This window comes from Solanum dulcamara, chromosome 8, assembly GCF_947179165.1.
Source record: "Solanum dulcamara chromosome 8, daSolDulc1.2, whole genome shotgun sequence".
NCBI classification, from domain to species: Eukaryota; Viridiplantae; Streptophyta; class Magnoliopsida; order Solanales; family Solanaceae; genus Solanum; species Solanum dulcamara.
The window spans coordinates 20,215,831-20,233,321 of record NC_077244.1 but is presented as its reverse complement, the minus strand read 5'-3'; the positions used below and the strand labels follow the sequence as shown (position 1 = coordinate 20,233,321).

The following is a 17,491-nucleotide window of genomic DNA, read 5'->3' as shown; positions in this document are numbered from 1 at the left end:
CAAGTTCTTATATTAAGGCATGAAAGTATCTTTAAAGTATTTTAGTGGGTTGTTCTAAGATGTTTCAATTAATGCATTTTCATCACTTTCATGCACGCTAGCATTATTTTAAATATATTTGAAGATTGAATGAAGTAAACCCACCTAGTTTAATTACGTTAAAATGAAGTTGAATTGAAAGCTTTTACTCCATAATGAAGGTGTATGAAAGCAAACATTTATGTTTAAAGGGAGTCTTATGAAATGAAATAATGGTTTAATGATGAGAAGGGGCTTCTTAGCCAAAGAATGGATTCTATGTGAAAGGACAATTCTCACATATTTGAATTAAATAAAAGGTTTTAATAAGCTATTCCTCTGAATGATGATTTGATATCTAAATATTTATGAATGCTTATGTTACTAAGATATTTAAATGATATTCCATGGGATTGACCTAGCACCAAATGTATCAAATTCAATTCACTACTCATTATTTAATACTATGAATACTACGGTAATCCTAAAAAAATATAAACAAAATAAAAATATACAAATCCTACAAAAATATTTTAAAAAATAATAAAAATACACGAATCCTAATTATATGCGGAGAAGTTTAGTATTAAATATAGTGAAATATAAATTTCTATCCTTTTTAGTTTAGGATTGCACTACTTCTATAACAGGTTTTCTAATTTCATAAATTTATTCATCAATATTTCCTACAAGTTGTTTCAATTTATCGATTGGTTCTGCGTCTTATTCCACAATTTTGGTTTAGAACTTTGATTCAATTTTCAGGGTTTTTTTATTTTACATTATATCTTTCCTGTTTTATTTTCATATTCTTCTACCATTTTTTTTTTCATATTCTTGATTTGGACACAATAATATTAATTGCTTTGCCATCTTAAGTTGCTTAATTCAAGTTAGATCCTGTCATTATTTGCATTAGTTGAGTCTAATATTGACATGCTCATGTATTCATAATATCTTATAACTAACATAGTCCTATATTCACAACTTTCATCTATTCAGGTAAAGTAAAATCGAGGTACGCTAATATTTTCATCTCATCAAATTTTATTTGTTATTAATTTATATATTATTCTTATTATAATTTACAGAAACGATTTATTTAAGATAATCTTGCAATGGATTCTAAAAAGGATTTGCTTAGCTAAGATAATTTTGTAATGGATTCTAAAAAGGATTTCATTAGTCAAATTGTTCCAATTAATACCTTAAGTAGATATGATGTAAATAAAAGTGTTAGCCATCGGAAGTGGAGCAATAAAAGAGTATAAAAGAGGAATAAACGAAAGTATCCGAGAGACTATGACATTAGTTGATGAAGAGGTAACAATTATTATTTATTTGTATTGAATTGACTTGATACAAATAAAATTGTCAAAATACTTCAAAAATAATAGGCAAAAAAGATTTAAAAAAACTTCAAAAAAAATAGGTTTAAAAGGTCCCAATAGGCAACAAAAAGGAAAAAGAAAACGTACAAAAGAAATAGGAAAAAGTTTTATATTAACACTTGAATTCCTATAACTTCAATTGATACTTCTAATCATTTATCTTTTATAAACACTATACTTCACAATATACAAAATTGTCTTTTATTATTTTTTTAAAATTATTAATTAATTATTATACATATAAACCTCATCTAAATAATAAAATTCTTCAACTATTTTCTATGATAAAAATTACACATTATTTCGGATATCAATTTTAGACTTTAAAACCTATTAATTAAAAAGGATGATAAGTTATAGGGAAGTTAAAATAGCAAGTTCTCAATTTATGTCCTTTTTTATATTTATTTTGTAACTCAGATATATTACTTAGTAATATTTACATAATTTTTAAAATTGTATACTCAATGATATGGATTACATACATAATAATTTACTCATTATATATATACAACAACAACAACAACAACAAACACAGTATAATCCCACAATGTGGGGTTTAGAGAGGGTAGAGTGTACGCAGACCTAACCCCCACCTTGAAAGATAGGGCGATTGTTTCTGAAAGACCCTCGGCTTTAAAAGAGGAAAACAAGATAAAAAGTCAGATAAGAACAAGCATATCGAAAACAAGATGAAAACAAGGAATAACAAAAAATGAGAAAGTCATGGTAGAATGGTACGGGGAGAAAGGGGCATTAACTACTATAAATAAATAAGATAAATAAAATAGTCAATGTACAACGGCGCCATAACTATAAACATCAATACAATGCAGAAATCAAATGGCAATAAACAATGAGCAGAACTACAACTACCATGGTGCAAAAGATGAATCACCTAGCCTTTTATCCTAATCAGAGTCCTCCACAAAGAAAATTATAGTGCGCTAATGTGCCTACGAATAGGGTAGGATAACGAGACTATGTACTAGCCTTCTATCCTAATGTGGGTCCTCCACACACTCCTATCTAAGGTCATGTCCTCGGTGAGCTGTAACTGCACCATCTCTTGTCTAATCACCTCTCCCCAATATTTCTTCAGCCTACCCCTACCTCTTCTGAAACCACCCATGGCCAGCCTCTCACACCTCCTCACTAGGGCATCTGTGTCTCTCCTCTTCACATGCCCAAACCACCTAAGTCGCATTTCCCACATCTTGTCTTCCACCGAGGCCACTCCTACCTTGTCCCGAATAGCCTCATTTCTAATCTTGTCTCTCCTGGTATGCCCACACATCTATCTCAACATTTTCATCTCGGCTACTTTCATTTTTTGAACGTGAGAGACCTTAACTGGACAACACTCCGCCTCATATAACATAGTCGGTCTAACAACCACTTTGTAGAACTTGTCCTTAAGTTGTGGTGGCACCTTCTTGTCACAGAGCACCCCGGAAGCGAGCCTCTATTTCATCCACCCTGCCCTAATATGATGTGAATATCATCGTCAATCTCCCCGCTGTCTTGCATGATAGACCCAAGGTACTTGAAACTACCTTTCTTTTGGATAGCCTGGTCACCAAGCCTAACTTCCGCGTCAACCTCTTGAGGTGTCTCACTGAACTTGCACTCTAAGTACTCTATCTTGGTCCTACTCATCTTAAACCCTTTAGACTCCAAGGTGTGTCTCCAATCCTCCAGCTTAGCGTTAACTCCGCTACGAGTCTCATCGATCAGGACTATATTATCCGCAAAAAGTATACACCATGGAACCTCATCTTAAATTTATCGCGTCAATCCATCCATCTCCAAGGCAAATAAAAATGGGCTAAGGGTTGATCCTTGATGTAACCCTATCACAACTGGGAAGTGCTCTGAGTTCCCTCCTACTGTCCTTACCCTAGTTTTGGCACCCTCATACATATACTTGATCACTCTAATGTACGCCACTGGTACACCTTTAGCCTCCAAACATCTCTATAGTATTTCTCGTGGAACTTTATCATATGCCTTTTCTAGATCGATGAATACCATATGCAAGTCCCTCTTTCTCTCCCTATACTGCTCCACTAGTCTCCTCATAAGATGGATGGCTTCAGTAGTTGAGTGTCCCAGCATAAATCCAAACTGGTTCTCTAAAATAGACACGCCTCTCCTAACCCTCATCTCTACCACTCTTTCCCACACTTTCATAGTATGGCTTAGAAGCTTGATACCTCTATAGTTGTTGCAACTCTGGATATCCCCCTTGTTTTTATATAGAGGGCTCAATATGCTCGGCCTCCATTCTTAGAGAATCGTTGCTGTCCTAAAGATGACATTAAATAACCTAGTCAGCCACTCCAAACCTACCGGGCTCGTGCTCTTCCAAAACTCACTAGGAATCTCGTCAGGTCCGGTCGCTCTTTCCCAGCGCATCCTATGCACAACACTCTTAACCTCTTCGACCGAAATACTCCTGTAACACTCACCATCATGAATCCTCCCTGTATCTTCCAAATCTCCCAACACAATCTCTCTGTCTTCTTCTTTATTCAAAAGTTTATGGAAGTACGACTGTCATCTCTGTTTAATGAGGGTCTCTTCTACCAATACTTTTCCATGCTCGTCCTTAATGCACTTCACTTGATCCACATTGTGTACCCTTCGCTCCCGCATCCTTTCTAGCTTGAACAATTTCCTATCCTCATCTTTCTCTTCTAGTTCAGCATAAAGACATTCAAAAGCTGTCATTTTTGCCGTCGAAACCGCCAACTTCGCCTCCTTCCTCGCTATCTTATAAATTTCCCTATTCATCCACTTCTCCACCTTATCCTTGTTTTCTATCAGCTTCGCATATGCTATCTTCTTTGCTTCCACCTATCCTTGCACTTCTCCATTCCACCACCAGTCCCCTCGGTGCCGTCCATGGCTACCTGTCGAGACTCCCAATACTTCTCTTGATACAACCCTAATATAACTAGACGTCCTATCGAACATAGTGTTCGCATCCCCACTACTATTATAGGCCCCCATATCCTTCAATTTCTCTCCCATCTCCATGGCGCTAGTCGTGATCAAACTCCCCCATCTGATCCTAGGTCGGTCATCCCCGACCCTCTTCTTCCTTGACATCTTGATCCCTAAATCCATCACCAAAAGCTTATGTCGGGTCATAAGATTATCGATTGGAATGACCTTACAGTCTTTGTACAGACCTTTATCATCCTTCCTAAGGAGTAAAAAATCTATCTGAGTCTTAGACACCGCACTCTGGAAGGTTACCAAGTGGTCTTCCTTTTTTGGGAAACTCGAATTGGCTATCGTCAACCCAAAAGCTCTTGCAAAATCTAACAGTGAGACTCCTCCTCCATTTCTGACCCCGAATCTGAAGCCTCCATGCACATCATCATATCCTCCCGAAATAGACCCGATGTGCCCATTGAAATCCCCTCCCATGAAAAGCTTCTCAGTAGACGATATGCCTCCCACTAACTCGTCTAAATCCTTCCAAAAGCACCTCTTATCCTCCTCGTTTAATCCTGCTTGCGGCTTATAAGAACTAATAATGTTCAACGTGGTCCCTTCAACGACCACCTTAATCGACATCATCCTATCATTGACTCTTCTAACCTCCACCACCTGATCTCTTAAGTTACTGTCTACTAAAATGCCTACTCCATTCCTATTATTCGATCTACCAGAGAACCAAAGCTTATACCCGTCTACCTCCTTAGCTTTAGAACCTACCCATTTGGTCTCTTGTACACAAGCTATATTAATCTTTCTCTTCTTTAGAATCTTAACTAGCTCTATGGATTTTTCCGTCAACGTCCCAATGTTCCAAGAATCTACTCTCATTCTAGACGCTCCTTTAACACACTTACCCCTCCTAACCCTCATCTCCGTCCCTGTCCCCATCCCCTTCCCCGTCCCCGTTCCTGAGCGAGAACATGACCCTAGTCTACCATCACTATCCAAAGCCACAAAAATGTGTATGAACTAATAAATTATTCAAAGGTTTAAAGTTAGCAAATTGTAACTACAATTGTATGAGTAAGGAATAAATAGGGGGAGATATGGGAACCGGAGGTACCAACTCCAGTTGAAATGAACCTGATTTCCAAGGTGAACGTTCACAACGACCTTTGGGTTGTGTGGGTAGCAGATCTTGGGTTGAACAAATCCTTCGGCCAAGAACCCAAAAATGCTTGCATTTAATGAAGCAGTATTTTATTGAGGAATTTCGTCAAACACCTTCAAGGCACCAACAAGAAAACCCTGCAAAGAAGGGAAGAAAACAAGAGAAAAGAGAAATACCTACAAAATATTTCTCTAATGAAACAATAGATATGTAGCCTATCACTACTCGTTATTTACAGACCCAAAATACAACAATAGAAAAAGGACAGAAACAGAGATGTGCAAGGAGATAAAGATTTCAACACAGAGCTTTAAATATGATTAAAAATGGAGGGTTCACACAAAATTAAAATATTTCAAAGGATTTTTTAATTAGAAAAATAATATATATATATTAACACGGTACACGTGCAAAGCACGTAAACTAAACTAGTTAACATAAAGTGAGCGAACTCTACACGTCAAAATAAGGAAAACTTTTGTAAATATACTATATTAAGAAAATATTTATCATTTATAGCAATAATAATTTTTGTCATTGGACAGCGCATGTACGGTTCCTAAGGGATACAATTTTACCCTAATCAACCGACTTTTATAATATAGTTTTAATATAATTTTAATACATATTAGCGAAAATAATTTATAAAACTCATATAATACAAGTTTTTTATTCATGGATAATATATTTATCACACATTTTAATATACTTATAATACATTGTGTCAATTTCTTACCAAACAAGTATAATATATTTTAAAACACTTAATGTATTTATATTGCATGCATAATTCACTTTTAATATAGATAGATATATCATAATATTACTATGTATTGCATGGATAGTGTCATTCCCCAATCCCCACTATAAAGAGTAACTCTTTTCTTATATATATCGTCAGAAAGGGGGATAACTTATGAGGACAAGCTTGACTAGATTTTAGTTTTTTCCATTTAATTCCCCTCATCATCATTTTAATTTTTCAGTTGAATAATGACTTTGTGGAGTATATTTTATACTTTTTTAAACTACTAGCAAATCTGTGTCAATTTTAATATAATATATTTTAAAATGCTTAATATATTTATATTATATGCATAATTCATTTTTAATATAAGTAGATATATCATAATATTACTATGTATTGCATAGATAGTGTCATTCCCCAAGAGTAACTCTTTTCTTATATATATCGTCAGAAAGGGGGATAACTTATGAGGACAAGCTTGACTAGATTTTAGTTTTTTCCATTTAATTCCCCTCATCATCATTTTAATTTTTCAGTTGAATAATGACTTTGTGGAGTATATTTTATACTTTTTTAAACTACTAGCAAATCTGAAGCCTGATTCAGTGATTGACTTTATATGCCATAACAAGGGCCAAATTATATATAGGGCAAACCTAAAATTCTATGTACTGCCATGAAAGTGTAAATGCTGCCTTGAAATTTAAGGTACTCTGTCCATCTATGTGTCTGTTGGTGAAAGGAGGTCAGACAACAAAACTTTTTTGACACCTTGAAATGACATGGTGATATGTGACAAGGCCAATATGGATATCACACACATCACCATCAGTACTTGAAAGTTAGCTTAGCCTACTAGTGGCATAAACAGTGAGACCCAACCTTCTTTTATGGTTCTTTAAATCACAACATAAGATAAGCCAAGATGATCATTAGGAGATGATGGATGATTCCTCTTGCTCTGATTACTGGCCTGAGACTCACACTCTTTCATGGGGTCATAATTTCCAAGGAGTTAATTGCCAAGATTCACTTTTTCTACTTCCATTTCTTCCTACTAATTCTTGTGATCACAACTCTCCTTATTTCCCGACATGGTCTCAACAGTTTGAAGGGTGCTTCTCGGAGCCATAGTGAACTGAGAAAAGCTGCAGGGGCAGAATTAATGCTCAGCTTTCTACTCTTAGAAAACTCATTCCCAGCTCTGAAAAGGTAATTAATTCGTAAGCATTTATTTGGCTCGGAAAGTCATTAGCTTTTGGTTTTTATTTTTAGTTATATATAAGCCGTTGAATTCAAGGTCGTCTCAATAAAATTGGAGTTCTAAAGCCAAAATTTATTAAAAAGTTCTAAAAACATTTCTCTAGGTGACATATATAAATTGAATGACAATAATATACACTATGTAATTCTACAAGTGAGGTCTGTGGTATGATAAAATGTACATAGACCTTATGAAGTAAGGAAATGCAAATTTTCATTGGAATAATATAATATAAAATTAGAACAATAAAATTTGGCTCAAGAATTTAATAAATTGATATAGTGATATCGAACTAGTATTGTGCCAAATTTGATATAATGATATCAAAATAGTATGGTGTTGCTTCAATATAGTGATAACTTGTTACAATATTTGAAATTTGAAGAATACATCAAAAATCAAATTTGACGTATTTGAAAACATACAACAATAGATTTTGCATAATACATAATGTTTAACCTTTGAAACACTTTTAAAAAATTCAATAATAAAAGAATTGATGAGAATGGTAAGCACCCTAACTTCCAACCCTAAAATTATGAATTCGAGTCAACAAAAAAATAAAAATGATGGGAGCTCATAGGAAGGGATTAAACAAAAGGGGAACTATTGGAAAATAATGTGGGTTTATGTTAGTAATCAGAATAAAAATAAGACAAATAAATAAGTAGCCATTTAAGAATAGATACTACAATTATCTAAAAATTATTTTATTTTTCAATTATTACAACAATCTCCACAATAAATAAAATAAAAAATTATTATATTTTCTACACAAAAAATTCTTTACAAATTTAACAGTTCATGAGTATGTTATTGGTAAGGGGGTTCATTGTTTCTTTAGGTCACTAAGTTCAAATCCATATGACTTTCAAGTATTTACTTGAATTCTTTGTATAAATTTTTGATTTCGTCGCTGTTATAACTAATACCTAGATATTACTATTAATCTTTGGTATTCAAAGTTCAATCAAAACATTCTCCTATTTGTAAATAACTTTTTTTTTTCAGAAATAATTTTTGGCTCACCAGCCGAGTTATCCTAAACAACGTGATATACCGAATGTTTTTTCCATGATAACCAAATGGTTTTACTTGCAGATGGATAAGGCAGGTCTATTAAGAAGTGTTGTTGAGCATGTTAAAGATATGAAAGGAAGAGCAAAAGAAATGAGCAGTGTATTGAACACTCCAAATGACATTGATGAAGTAATAATTGAGGAAGAAGATGAAAGTTCTACAACCACGAATAAGGATAGCACTCCTATACTTGTCAAGGTTTCTTTTTGCTGTGATGATCGACCTAAATTGTTCTCAGAACTAAACAGGGGTCTCAAGAACATGAAACTAACAATTGTGGAGTCTAATATAACTAGTTTGAGCGGCAGAATTAAGTGCACTTTCGCCCTTCAATCCATTAATGGTGTTTGCACTCATTCTCTCAAAAACTCTCTTAGACTGCTGCTTGCTAGGATTTCTACTTCCAATTTTCGAATCAAAAGCAAGAGGCAGAGGTTCTTCTTGTTGGAAATCTAGATAAATTCCATCATTCTCCAAATAAGTTAGATATCAACAATATTAAAATTGTGAGCCAAAATAAAAAGAAACAAACCAAAAAGAGTTTTTCCAACACTTCTTGCCTGCTACCTTGTTATTCTTAATGGGCCAATTAAATTGAATTTGGACCCATTAAAAATAAATTGATTGCTATAAACTGATTTGGCATGATATGAACTAGATTTCCATTAAGATTCGGACGTGTGAATTTGAATAAGCGCCTGAATATTGAGATGCACATTAAGATCTAGATGTATATATCTAAATACACATCTGAATATTAAGATGTGATTTATAAATCTGAACACTGAATAATTAAGATTGTTTATTTTCAATATCTAAATGTGCATATGAAATTAAATATTATATTGATAAAATGTTATAAAAATTTCATTGTAACAAAAAAATATTACCTTTCGATAAAATATAGTATTTTAAATGTTTTTTATTAAAAAATTAAATTATTGATATAATATAGGCATAATATAATATCAAAAAGTTCAAAGTATGATATATTCTAGCTAATTAGAAAAACTAATGAATTCCTATATTTTTCCCAATAACCTTAATCCAATTCTCTAACTTCTAAACCTTTAGCGTCATCCATGCTTTTTTGTAGCTTTCACTTTCACAAAATATACTAACAATTGTACTGTATAATGGCTCTTTCCATCCAAGTCCATCTAAGTTTTTCATACATTCTTCAAAGTAGGTGCACTATTTTTTTTAATCAATAACTCCAAAATATTACTCATGTTCTCATCAATTTTTAATTGAGATGAAGAGATTTTTCTTTTCTTCCCAAAATTTTCTTTTCAGCTGAAACTGAATATTGGGATGGAGAATTATTAGGAGTTTCATTATTTTTGTCACCAACTAGTTGTTCAACTTCATCAGGTTTATCTATATTTATAGTAGTAGATACAGAAGAGACTTTAGCACGGAGATAGGTACAACTTGGACTCCAACCATGAACTCCTGTTGCAGCAGAACCTTCAACAAGTTTTGTACACAAATCTGGAAAGGGTAGAGGTGAAGTATTCAATATTTTTGCTTTTGGATGAGCCTATATTCAAATATAAGAGATCATACTTTAAATAGGAACATAAAACTTTTTTATAGCAAACTGAAGAAAAAGTTTATAAATTAATACTAACTTTTATGTACTCATCCCACTCACTATTAGACTTCAGAATAGTATTGATTGATGGATCATAAATGTTGTCAGTCTTTTTAGTTAGGGAAATTATCATAAATAGCTTAAATGTGAAATTTAATAGGTCTTTCTTAGCTAGAGATTGCCTACTTACCAGCTATAACTATATTTTTAATAGTTAGTTCATTTTTTTTTTGTATATTGCGTTTTTCCTTAATTAATGCATTATACAAATTGGATGCTAGATGCATTTAAATTTGATAACTGGTTTTTCGGTTTTAAAAAGGAAAGGATCCCTTAATTGATGGTTATTAAGATTGATTAGAATTTTTTAACAAAATTGACTTCTTTTACAAGAAACACATACTCTTCTTTCTGCTACAGAGATTTCTCCAGAAAATAACAAAAGGAATTCTTCAATTTCTTCGTTGTGGTAATTCTTAATTTATGTTTGTTTTACCGTTTGTATTTCACGATTTTGTTGATTAAAATCTTGATTTATACACTGGTTAGATGTATATGTATAAGATAATCTTTTTTTTATTTTTTGTATACAAGATTTTTTATTTATTCGACTGTATATTCTATATTGAAAATTCAATTAGGTGAATAAATTTTTCAACTTGAATTATGAGTAATTGAATAAGTTACTTAATGATTTGTATAATTAATAATTTGTATAATTATAATATCTTTTGTAACTTTTGTTTTGAATTTAAACAACGACGTTTGTGATAGCAATTTCGATGATGGATTCAGGAAAGTGGAATCATGAAATATGCTATGTGGATTACACTATGGAGTGGGTTGTGTTTAAGAAGCACTCAATATATGAAGAATTTTATATTCAAATTCTGACAAGTCTTCATTACACTTCAACCCGTTTATGAGTGAAAACTCTCTACAGGTGAAGCGTGATGTGGTGTCATTTACATGAATCAAATACTCATCTTTTGAACTGTCCTTCAACTCAAGTTGCATGAAATACCTAAATTTTTGTGCTTGGACAGTGCAACGATGCATTGCAGTCAGAGGAGCAAAGCATTCTATTTCGCAAATGCGTTTGAACTGATCTTCTGACAAATATTTGGTCATATTATCCAATACATCAACATTTGTATAACATTGCATATGTGGTGCCTCCTTTGGACCTTCTTTGATCATGAATTGGACTATCTAAAATAATCAAACAACATTTAAGGTAAATGTGGATATAAAATATTAATATAAGTTATGCAGAATAATATTTGTAATTATATTATATATATAAAATAATAGATAGTCTTACACAAATGATTCAACTTATATGATTGTAATTTATATAGAATATATACAAAAAAGTCATAATGCAAAGAGAACCAAATAAAAAACTCGTATACAAACAAACTAAACTATTTAGATGTATAATTATACAATTGTTTGAACCGTATAACTATAATTACTATTTTTTCATAAATATTGTCCAAATAATAGAGAAACATAGAATATATACAAAAAGGTGATAAAGAAAATCCATTAAGTATTCATTTACAAACAAACTAAAGTATTTAGATGTATAATTATACAACTGTTTGATTAGTATAACTGAAATTATCATTTTGTTTAAATATTATTTGGTACATGTGCATATTCCCACAATTATTAAAAAAATATACAAATAATGTATAATACAACCCAAATAAAAAAATATATACAAAGAATAGTTGAAATTATTATACATATACAAATAACAAATAAAAAAAAAAATAGAAATACCTCATTATCTTCACCTCCATGATCCTCGCTTGCAGCATCATCATCATCTTCACCATGTGATTGGGAGTCATTTTTACTGAAAGATGATTCTTTTGATTTTCTTTTTTGTTGGAAACCAACAACTCAGATTCCGAACTTTTTTTCTTCTCTTCTCTTTTTTTTTCGAAACTTTTAATTTCGATTTCTGAATGATTTCTTTGTTAATGTTGGGGGCAATGCGAAACTTAGACCTAATCTCTTGCTCTGTACTATTTTCAGCCATGTCTTTAGCTTTAGCAATAGATCCTGCAATTACTCCAAAATCTTGAGTAAGACCCAAAGAATATGATAGATGCTGAATGAAATTTGGTACATGCAAATATATACCTCTAGTAATCCTCACAGAAGGAGATTGTTCATCCATGAATTTGAATGAAAAACACTGATTTTATTGAGATATTGAAAATTATAAGTGGTAAAATATGAGGGAATGGAAAGAAATCAAAAAAATATATACAAACCAAAAATAAAAATTATTTGATATTTACCTAGAAAGGAATCTGTAAGGTTAGGAGGGAAACACAAAAAAATAAAATTTTGAATTTGATGTGGTTGAGAGATTTACGGAGAGACGAAGGAATTTATGGGCTAAATTAGGGGGTTTGAGGGGAGAGAGAAATTAATTTGATTTGTATAAAAAGTTGAAAGAAATAACTGACATTGATTTTGGATACAAATCAAACGTGGGATTAGTCTTAATAGCCAAAAATAAAAATTATAACTCTTCTGTGTAATTATTTTAAACAGTAGTTATATATCATAATTAACCCTTATATGTTAGCTTAGTAATAAAGTTTTAAGCTTAGATATTTTTCTTTTAGATAATCATAACGATTCTTCATCTATCTTTGGGTAACAATAAACCCATGAGAGGTTTTCAGAGTTATTTTAACTTTTTCCATGAGCCTGACTTCAAACTGCTTTCAAGCCTCCCATTTAAAGATATTTCTTGAATACAAGTTTCTAAAAAAGTCTTATTTATCTCCAAATTCTTTCAAATCACTCTTGAATTTTCATTAGATTGTTTCATAGTTGAAATATAAAATATAATAAATATAACATATGAATAGATGCAATAAAAAATAACTAAACAAAGACAATCGAGATGATTAAAAAGATCAAAAACGAAGAAATATATATATATATATTTAGAATATAGAAGCAAAAAATAATCTAGTTGTAGTATGTTACGATATTTCTTCATTTTACCACTCTCTAATTCACATGTATTAAGATATTAAAATACAACAACAATAATAATGCTATATTTAGTGTAATCTTACAAGTGAGTTTGATCAAACCAACGAGTTTGAGAGTTTGAAGATCAAAGAGTCTGAATTAAATCAGTGGCCTAATACCAAATTTTAATAAAAAACCTCAAATATATATACATAGTTCAACAATGACAATATATTTAGTTTAATCTCACAAAGAGGTTGATCATATAAAGTCTCAATAAAATTAGTGGTCTAAAACAAAATTTTAATAAAACACCTTAAGTATGTACATAATTCAACAATGATAATATATCTAGTGTAATCTCACAAGTGAATTTGATGATCAAGGAGTCTCAATAAAATTAATGGCCTAAGATCAAATTTTAATAAGAAACCTCAAATATGTATATATAGTTATTGTTCCACCACCAATTTGTCTGAGAGAAAGCTTTCCCTTGTTTTTATTTGCCTTAAGGATTCTTGACAAACATCAATACACCAAAAATATTATTGCAACAAGAGTTCTTGACAAACGTCAATACACCCCATAAAAATTGTTAATATTAAAAAAAATACTTGTACAGATTATGAAAACTTATCAGTTCAAGAGGAAACAATTGGTGTTGATTGAGAAAAGAGAAGAAAATTTTTTGTAGCAGTGAGAGCAAAGTCGTACAAAGAGAGAGTGAAAAAGGCGAGGCGCTGTCTTCTTATTTTTATAGCGTATTTAATAAGTAGGAAAAATTGGTGTTGATTGAGAAAAGAGAAGAAATTTTTTTGTAGCAGTGAGAGCAAAGTCGTACAAAGAGAGAGTGAAAGAGGCGAGGCGCTGTCTTTTTATTTTTTATAGCATATTTAATAAGTATGAATGTTATTAAGACCCTTATAGATCTGATTCATTCAGATCTTTTCAGATCCATTAAGAGGTTTTTTTTTGTTTTTAAAATAAAATAAATGGACTTAATAGGTTTAATCTGGATGTTTCAGATTCAGATCTAAAAAACAAACGCACTTAATGAGATGAATCTGAATGATTAAGATTCAGATCTCCATTAAGTGCAAACAAATGAAGCCTAAACCTCCTTAATCTCTTGAAACGGAAAAAAAAATTATACCCTTAAATAAGTTAATTAAAATCAGTTATAACAATATATTTTTTCAACATATAATCAAATCAAAAATACTATTTCACAACACCTTTCTTGTTAAGGGGATGAGATCCCCTCCGGTGAATTTATGTCCAATTTTGCTTAATGATCATAGCAATAACATATTTTGATTCAGGCATTTGCTCATATAATCTCACTAAAGAGGGGGCCATTTTCATTGTTATCTATTATATGTGTCAATCTTATTAATGCATGTATGAGATTCACTTTTGCTTTAGATATTTATATCTAAATATGCTAAAATGATATTAAATAAATTATAATAAAGAATGCAAATATTTGACGGCTTCTATTTAGTTCAATGTATTTTCCATTTAGAAATCAGTCTTTGAGGACTAGACGGAATGGCCCATGCCAATATAGGCCCAACGTCAATTATGTTTGGAGTAAAATATCAAAACTTGATACCAATTATAAGGTAGATTGGAAGTGTGTATGGTAAGTTGGGAAACTTAAATATATAAGATTCGAAAGATAACTTATTACATTTACCAAGGATCCACGTTTTTACAAGATAGTTATCTACATTTTACTTACATAACAACAAAATGCTATGCATCGTGTTGAAGGTAAGTTGAGGTGCAATCTCGATTGTTATAAATTGGTCATAAGATTGAGACATGTTACACAAGGTAGAGAAGTTGAGAAATTTGTATTCATTACCTGGGAATATAACATTAAGGTACATGGCATGTGCCTGGAAAGATAAGCTTATCAATATAAACTGTTACCGTACCATGATACAACTATTGACATTAACTTTACCCAACACCATTATTTGTTTATCAGAAAAGTGGTATCGTCCAAGTCAACTTTAAGCATCAAATTAACACCAATAGGAGTAATATCACAAAAGAATTACAAAATTAAGACAAACAAAATAGCAAACCAATCTTGAGAGAATATATAAAACTGAAACTGAAACTAGTAAAGCAAACAAATTTATAACTCAAAAAGGAGAACTTTTTTATTTTTGGTGAAGAACCTATTGGGTAAGATTTATTAAATAAAGAAAAAATATACAGCCCAAACTGCTCAGCCTATTAATATAAGAAACAATTACCTAATTACACAACTTATTTTACTATATTCTCTAAATATTCCCTGTAATTTGAAAAAAATTCAAAAATTCTCTCTTTTATTCTTTCTCTCTCTAATGCCTGGATACATTACACTCCCTATTCCCACTTCACTGTTAATATCCTAAATTCACGCTTAAATTCAAGCCTAAGTATCATCAGTTGATTTTTTGAATTACAACTGTGCCTTTCTAGTATTCTTCATCAATTTAAATTTCTAAAAATGGTAGGAGAATTTCTTCTTCTCCGTTTTTACATTTTCTTCTCCAGATTTTGATCAAACTATTTTAAGTTTGTGCTCTCCATCTTTAACTTCTGATACATGTGTATTCTCATCCATTATTTTGTATTGGTCTTACCGAATTAATTTTCCAACAAGAAAAACTTGTTACTCCTGATGATTCGTCTAGTTGTGGTGGTTATGATAAAAATAGATTCAAACACCACAACGATCCTTTAATGATGAAGAAATTGCGTGAGGAGTATTTAGGGAAGGATCCTGGTGCAAGTTTGAAATCTCCAGTTGCAAAAGCCTCAAAAAAAGTGGAGACAAAAGTTGAAGGTGTTATAACACGCCCTCCTATCACGATCCGGACTAGGCCCTAGACGCGACACGACGACTGAAACCCCGAAGGGGATCCAACCAAGCCTCTAATGTATCATAAGCATGCATAAGGTATAAATAAGTGGAAACAACCTAATAAAGTCTCAACACATGTATCATAAAAAGTAAGGAATACGACAACATAGACTCTACATAGTGTGTCCAGCAAGCCTTTACTAATCAATATGGGCGGGGGCTATGACATGTCCCTAACTCATCCTCAATGTAAGATAACAAACGTCTTTTGAAAGAAGTAAACTCATAACTCCCCCTAAAATAGATGAGGACTCACCAATCTTCGACGTATATGAACTCAACTAGCCACGTGGAGAATGGATGTGATCTTCGACCCCTATATTATGGTAAATATTAGGCAATAAAGTATGTGTTAGTATATTTGAATGTACTAAGTATGCGGACATGCCATATAGTATAATACATAAGATACAATGATCAAATAATTTGCATAATATAAAGATGACAAGCAGAATCATGAGAAAATCATAGTTTGATCAAAGCATTTAAGAGACATAGATGAGATCATGAAGAGTTAAAGAAAATATACATATATAGAATAGAACCATAACTGCCAATAAGACCATGCGATCTATAACATGGAATCCCGATGTCTCTCCATACAACAAAATAAAGGGAATTCTACTTGCCAAGGTAGACTCAACTCCGCTAGGTGAGTCATGAACATGTGCTATATGTGGATCCACTAGCTAGGCCGTAAAGGGAAAATCCTTCGGTGGCATATAGTTATGAGGAAATAGACTTTATATAAGAACCCCGTAGGTTGAGCCCTCATCTCAAGCCTCATTTGGTGCTAAGTCAAATTCCACGGAATACATAACATAGTAATCATACTTAATGTAGATCATAGACTTGTTCATAGGTTTAAAACTCGTAGAGTAGGTCATTTCATATCATAATTGTAATGTGAGTAAAAGCCTTCAACATCACAAATCATACTTGCATAATATATGTCATTAGATTCCTAGGTCACCAATTAAGTATCCTAAGTCACGTCTTTCATAACTTGCAAGAAATTCATTTTTTGATTATAATTGAAATCTGTAATCATAGTTTATACTTGAAATTAGGGTAGAAACTTGAATACATAAACAATTTACTTGGAAATCATGAAATTGGAATGAAAACATGCATGATCATACTACTTATATCAACCCATATATAATTCATAAAAATAATATTAATTAGATGTGTAATTTATTGTCACGGCCCAAGCTAGGGCCTAGATGTGACACGGTGAATCAGAAACCCAGAGGTACCTCACCCAAGTCTCTTAGCATTTCATTTAGCTTTTCATAAGTAATGACATTCAATAAAAAGTGGAAACAAAAGGGA

At 31.9% G+C, this 17,491-nt stretch overlaps 1 protein-coding gene across 1 annotated transcript; it reads left to right on the top strand.

Moving 5' to 3' along the window:
* Positions 1 to 7,217: 7,217 nt before the first annotated feature.
* On the top strand, positions 7,218 to 9,080 carry LOC129899840 (transcription factor bHLH51-like). Its single transcript, XM_055974848.1, is given in 2 exon segments — positions 7,218 to 7,492; positions 8,646 to 9,080. Coding segments are annotated over 2 exon segments (708 nt in total). The 5' UTR covers positions 7,218 to 7,219.
* The last annotated feature ends 8,411 nt before the right edge of the window (positions 9,081 to 17,491 follow it).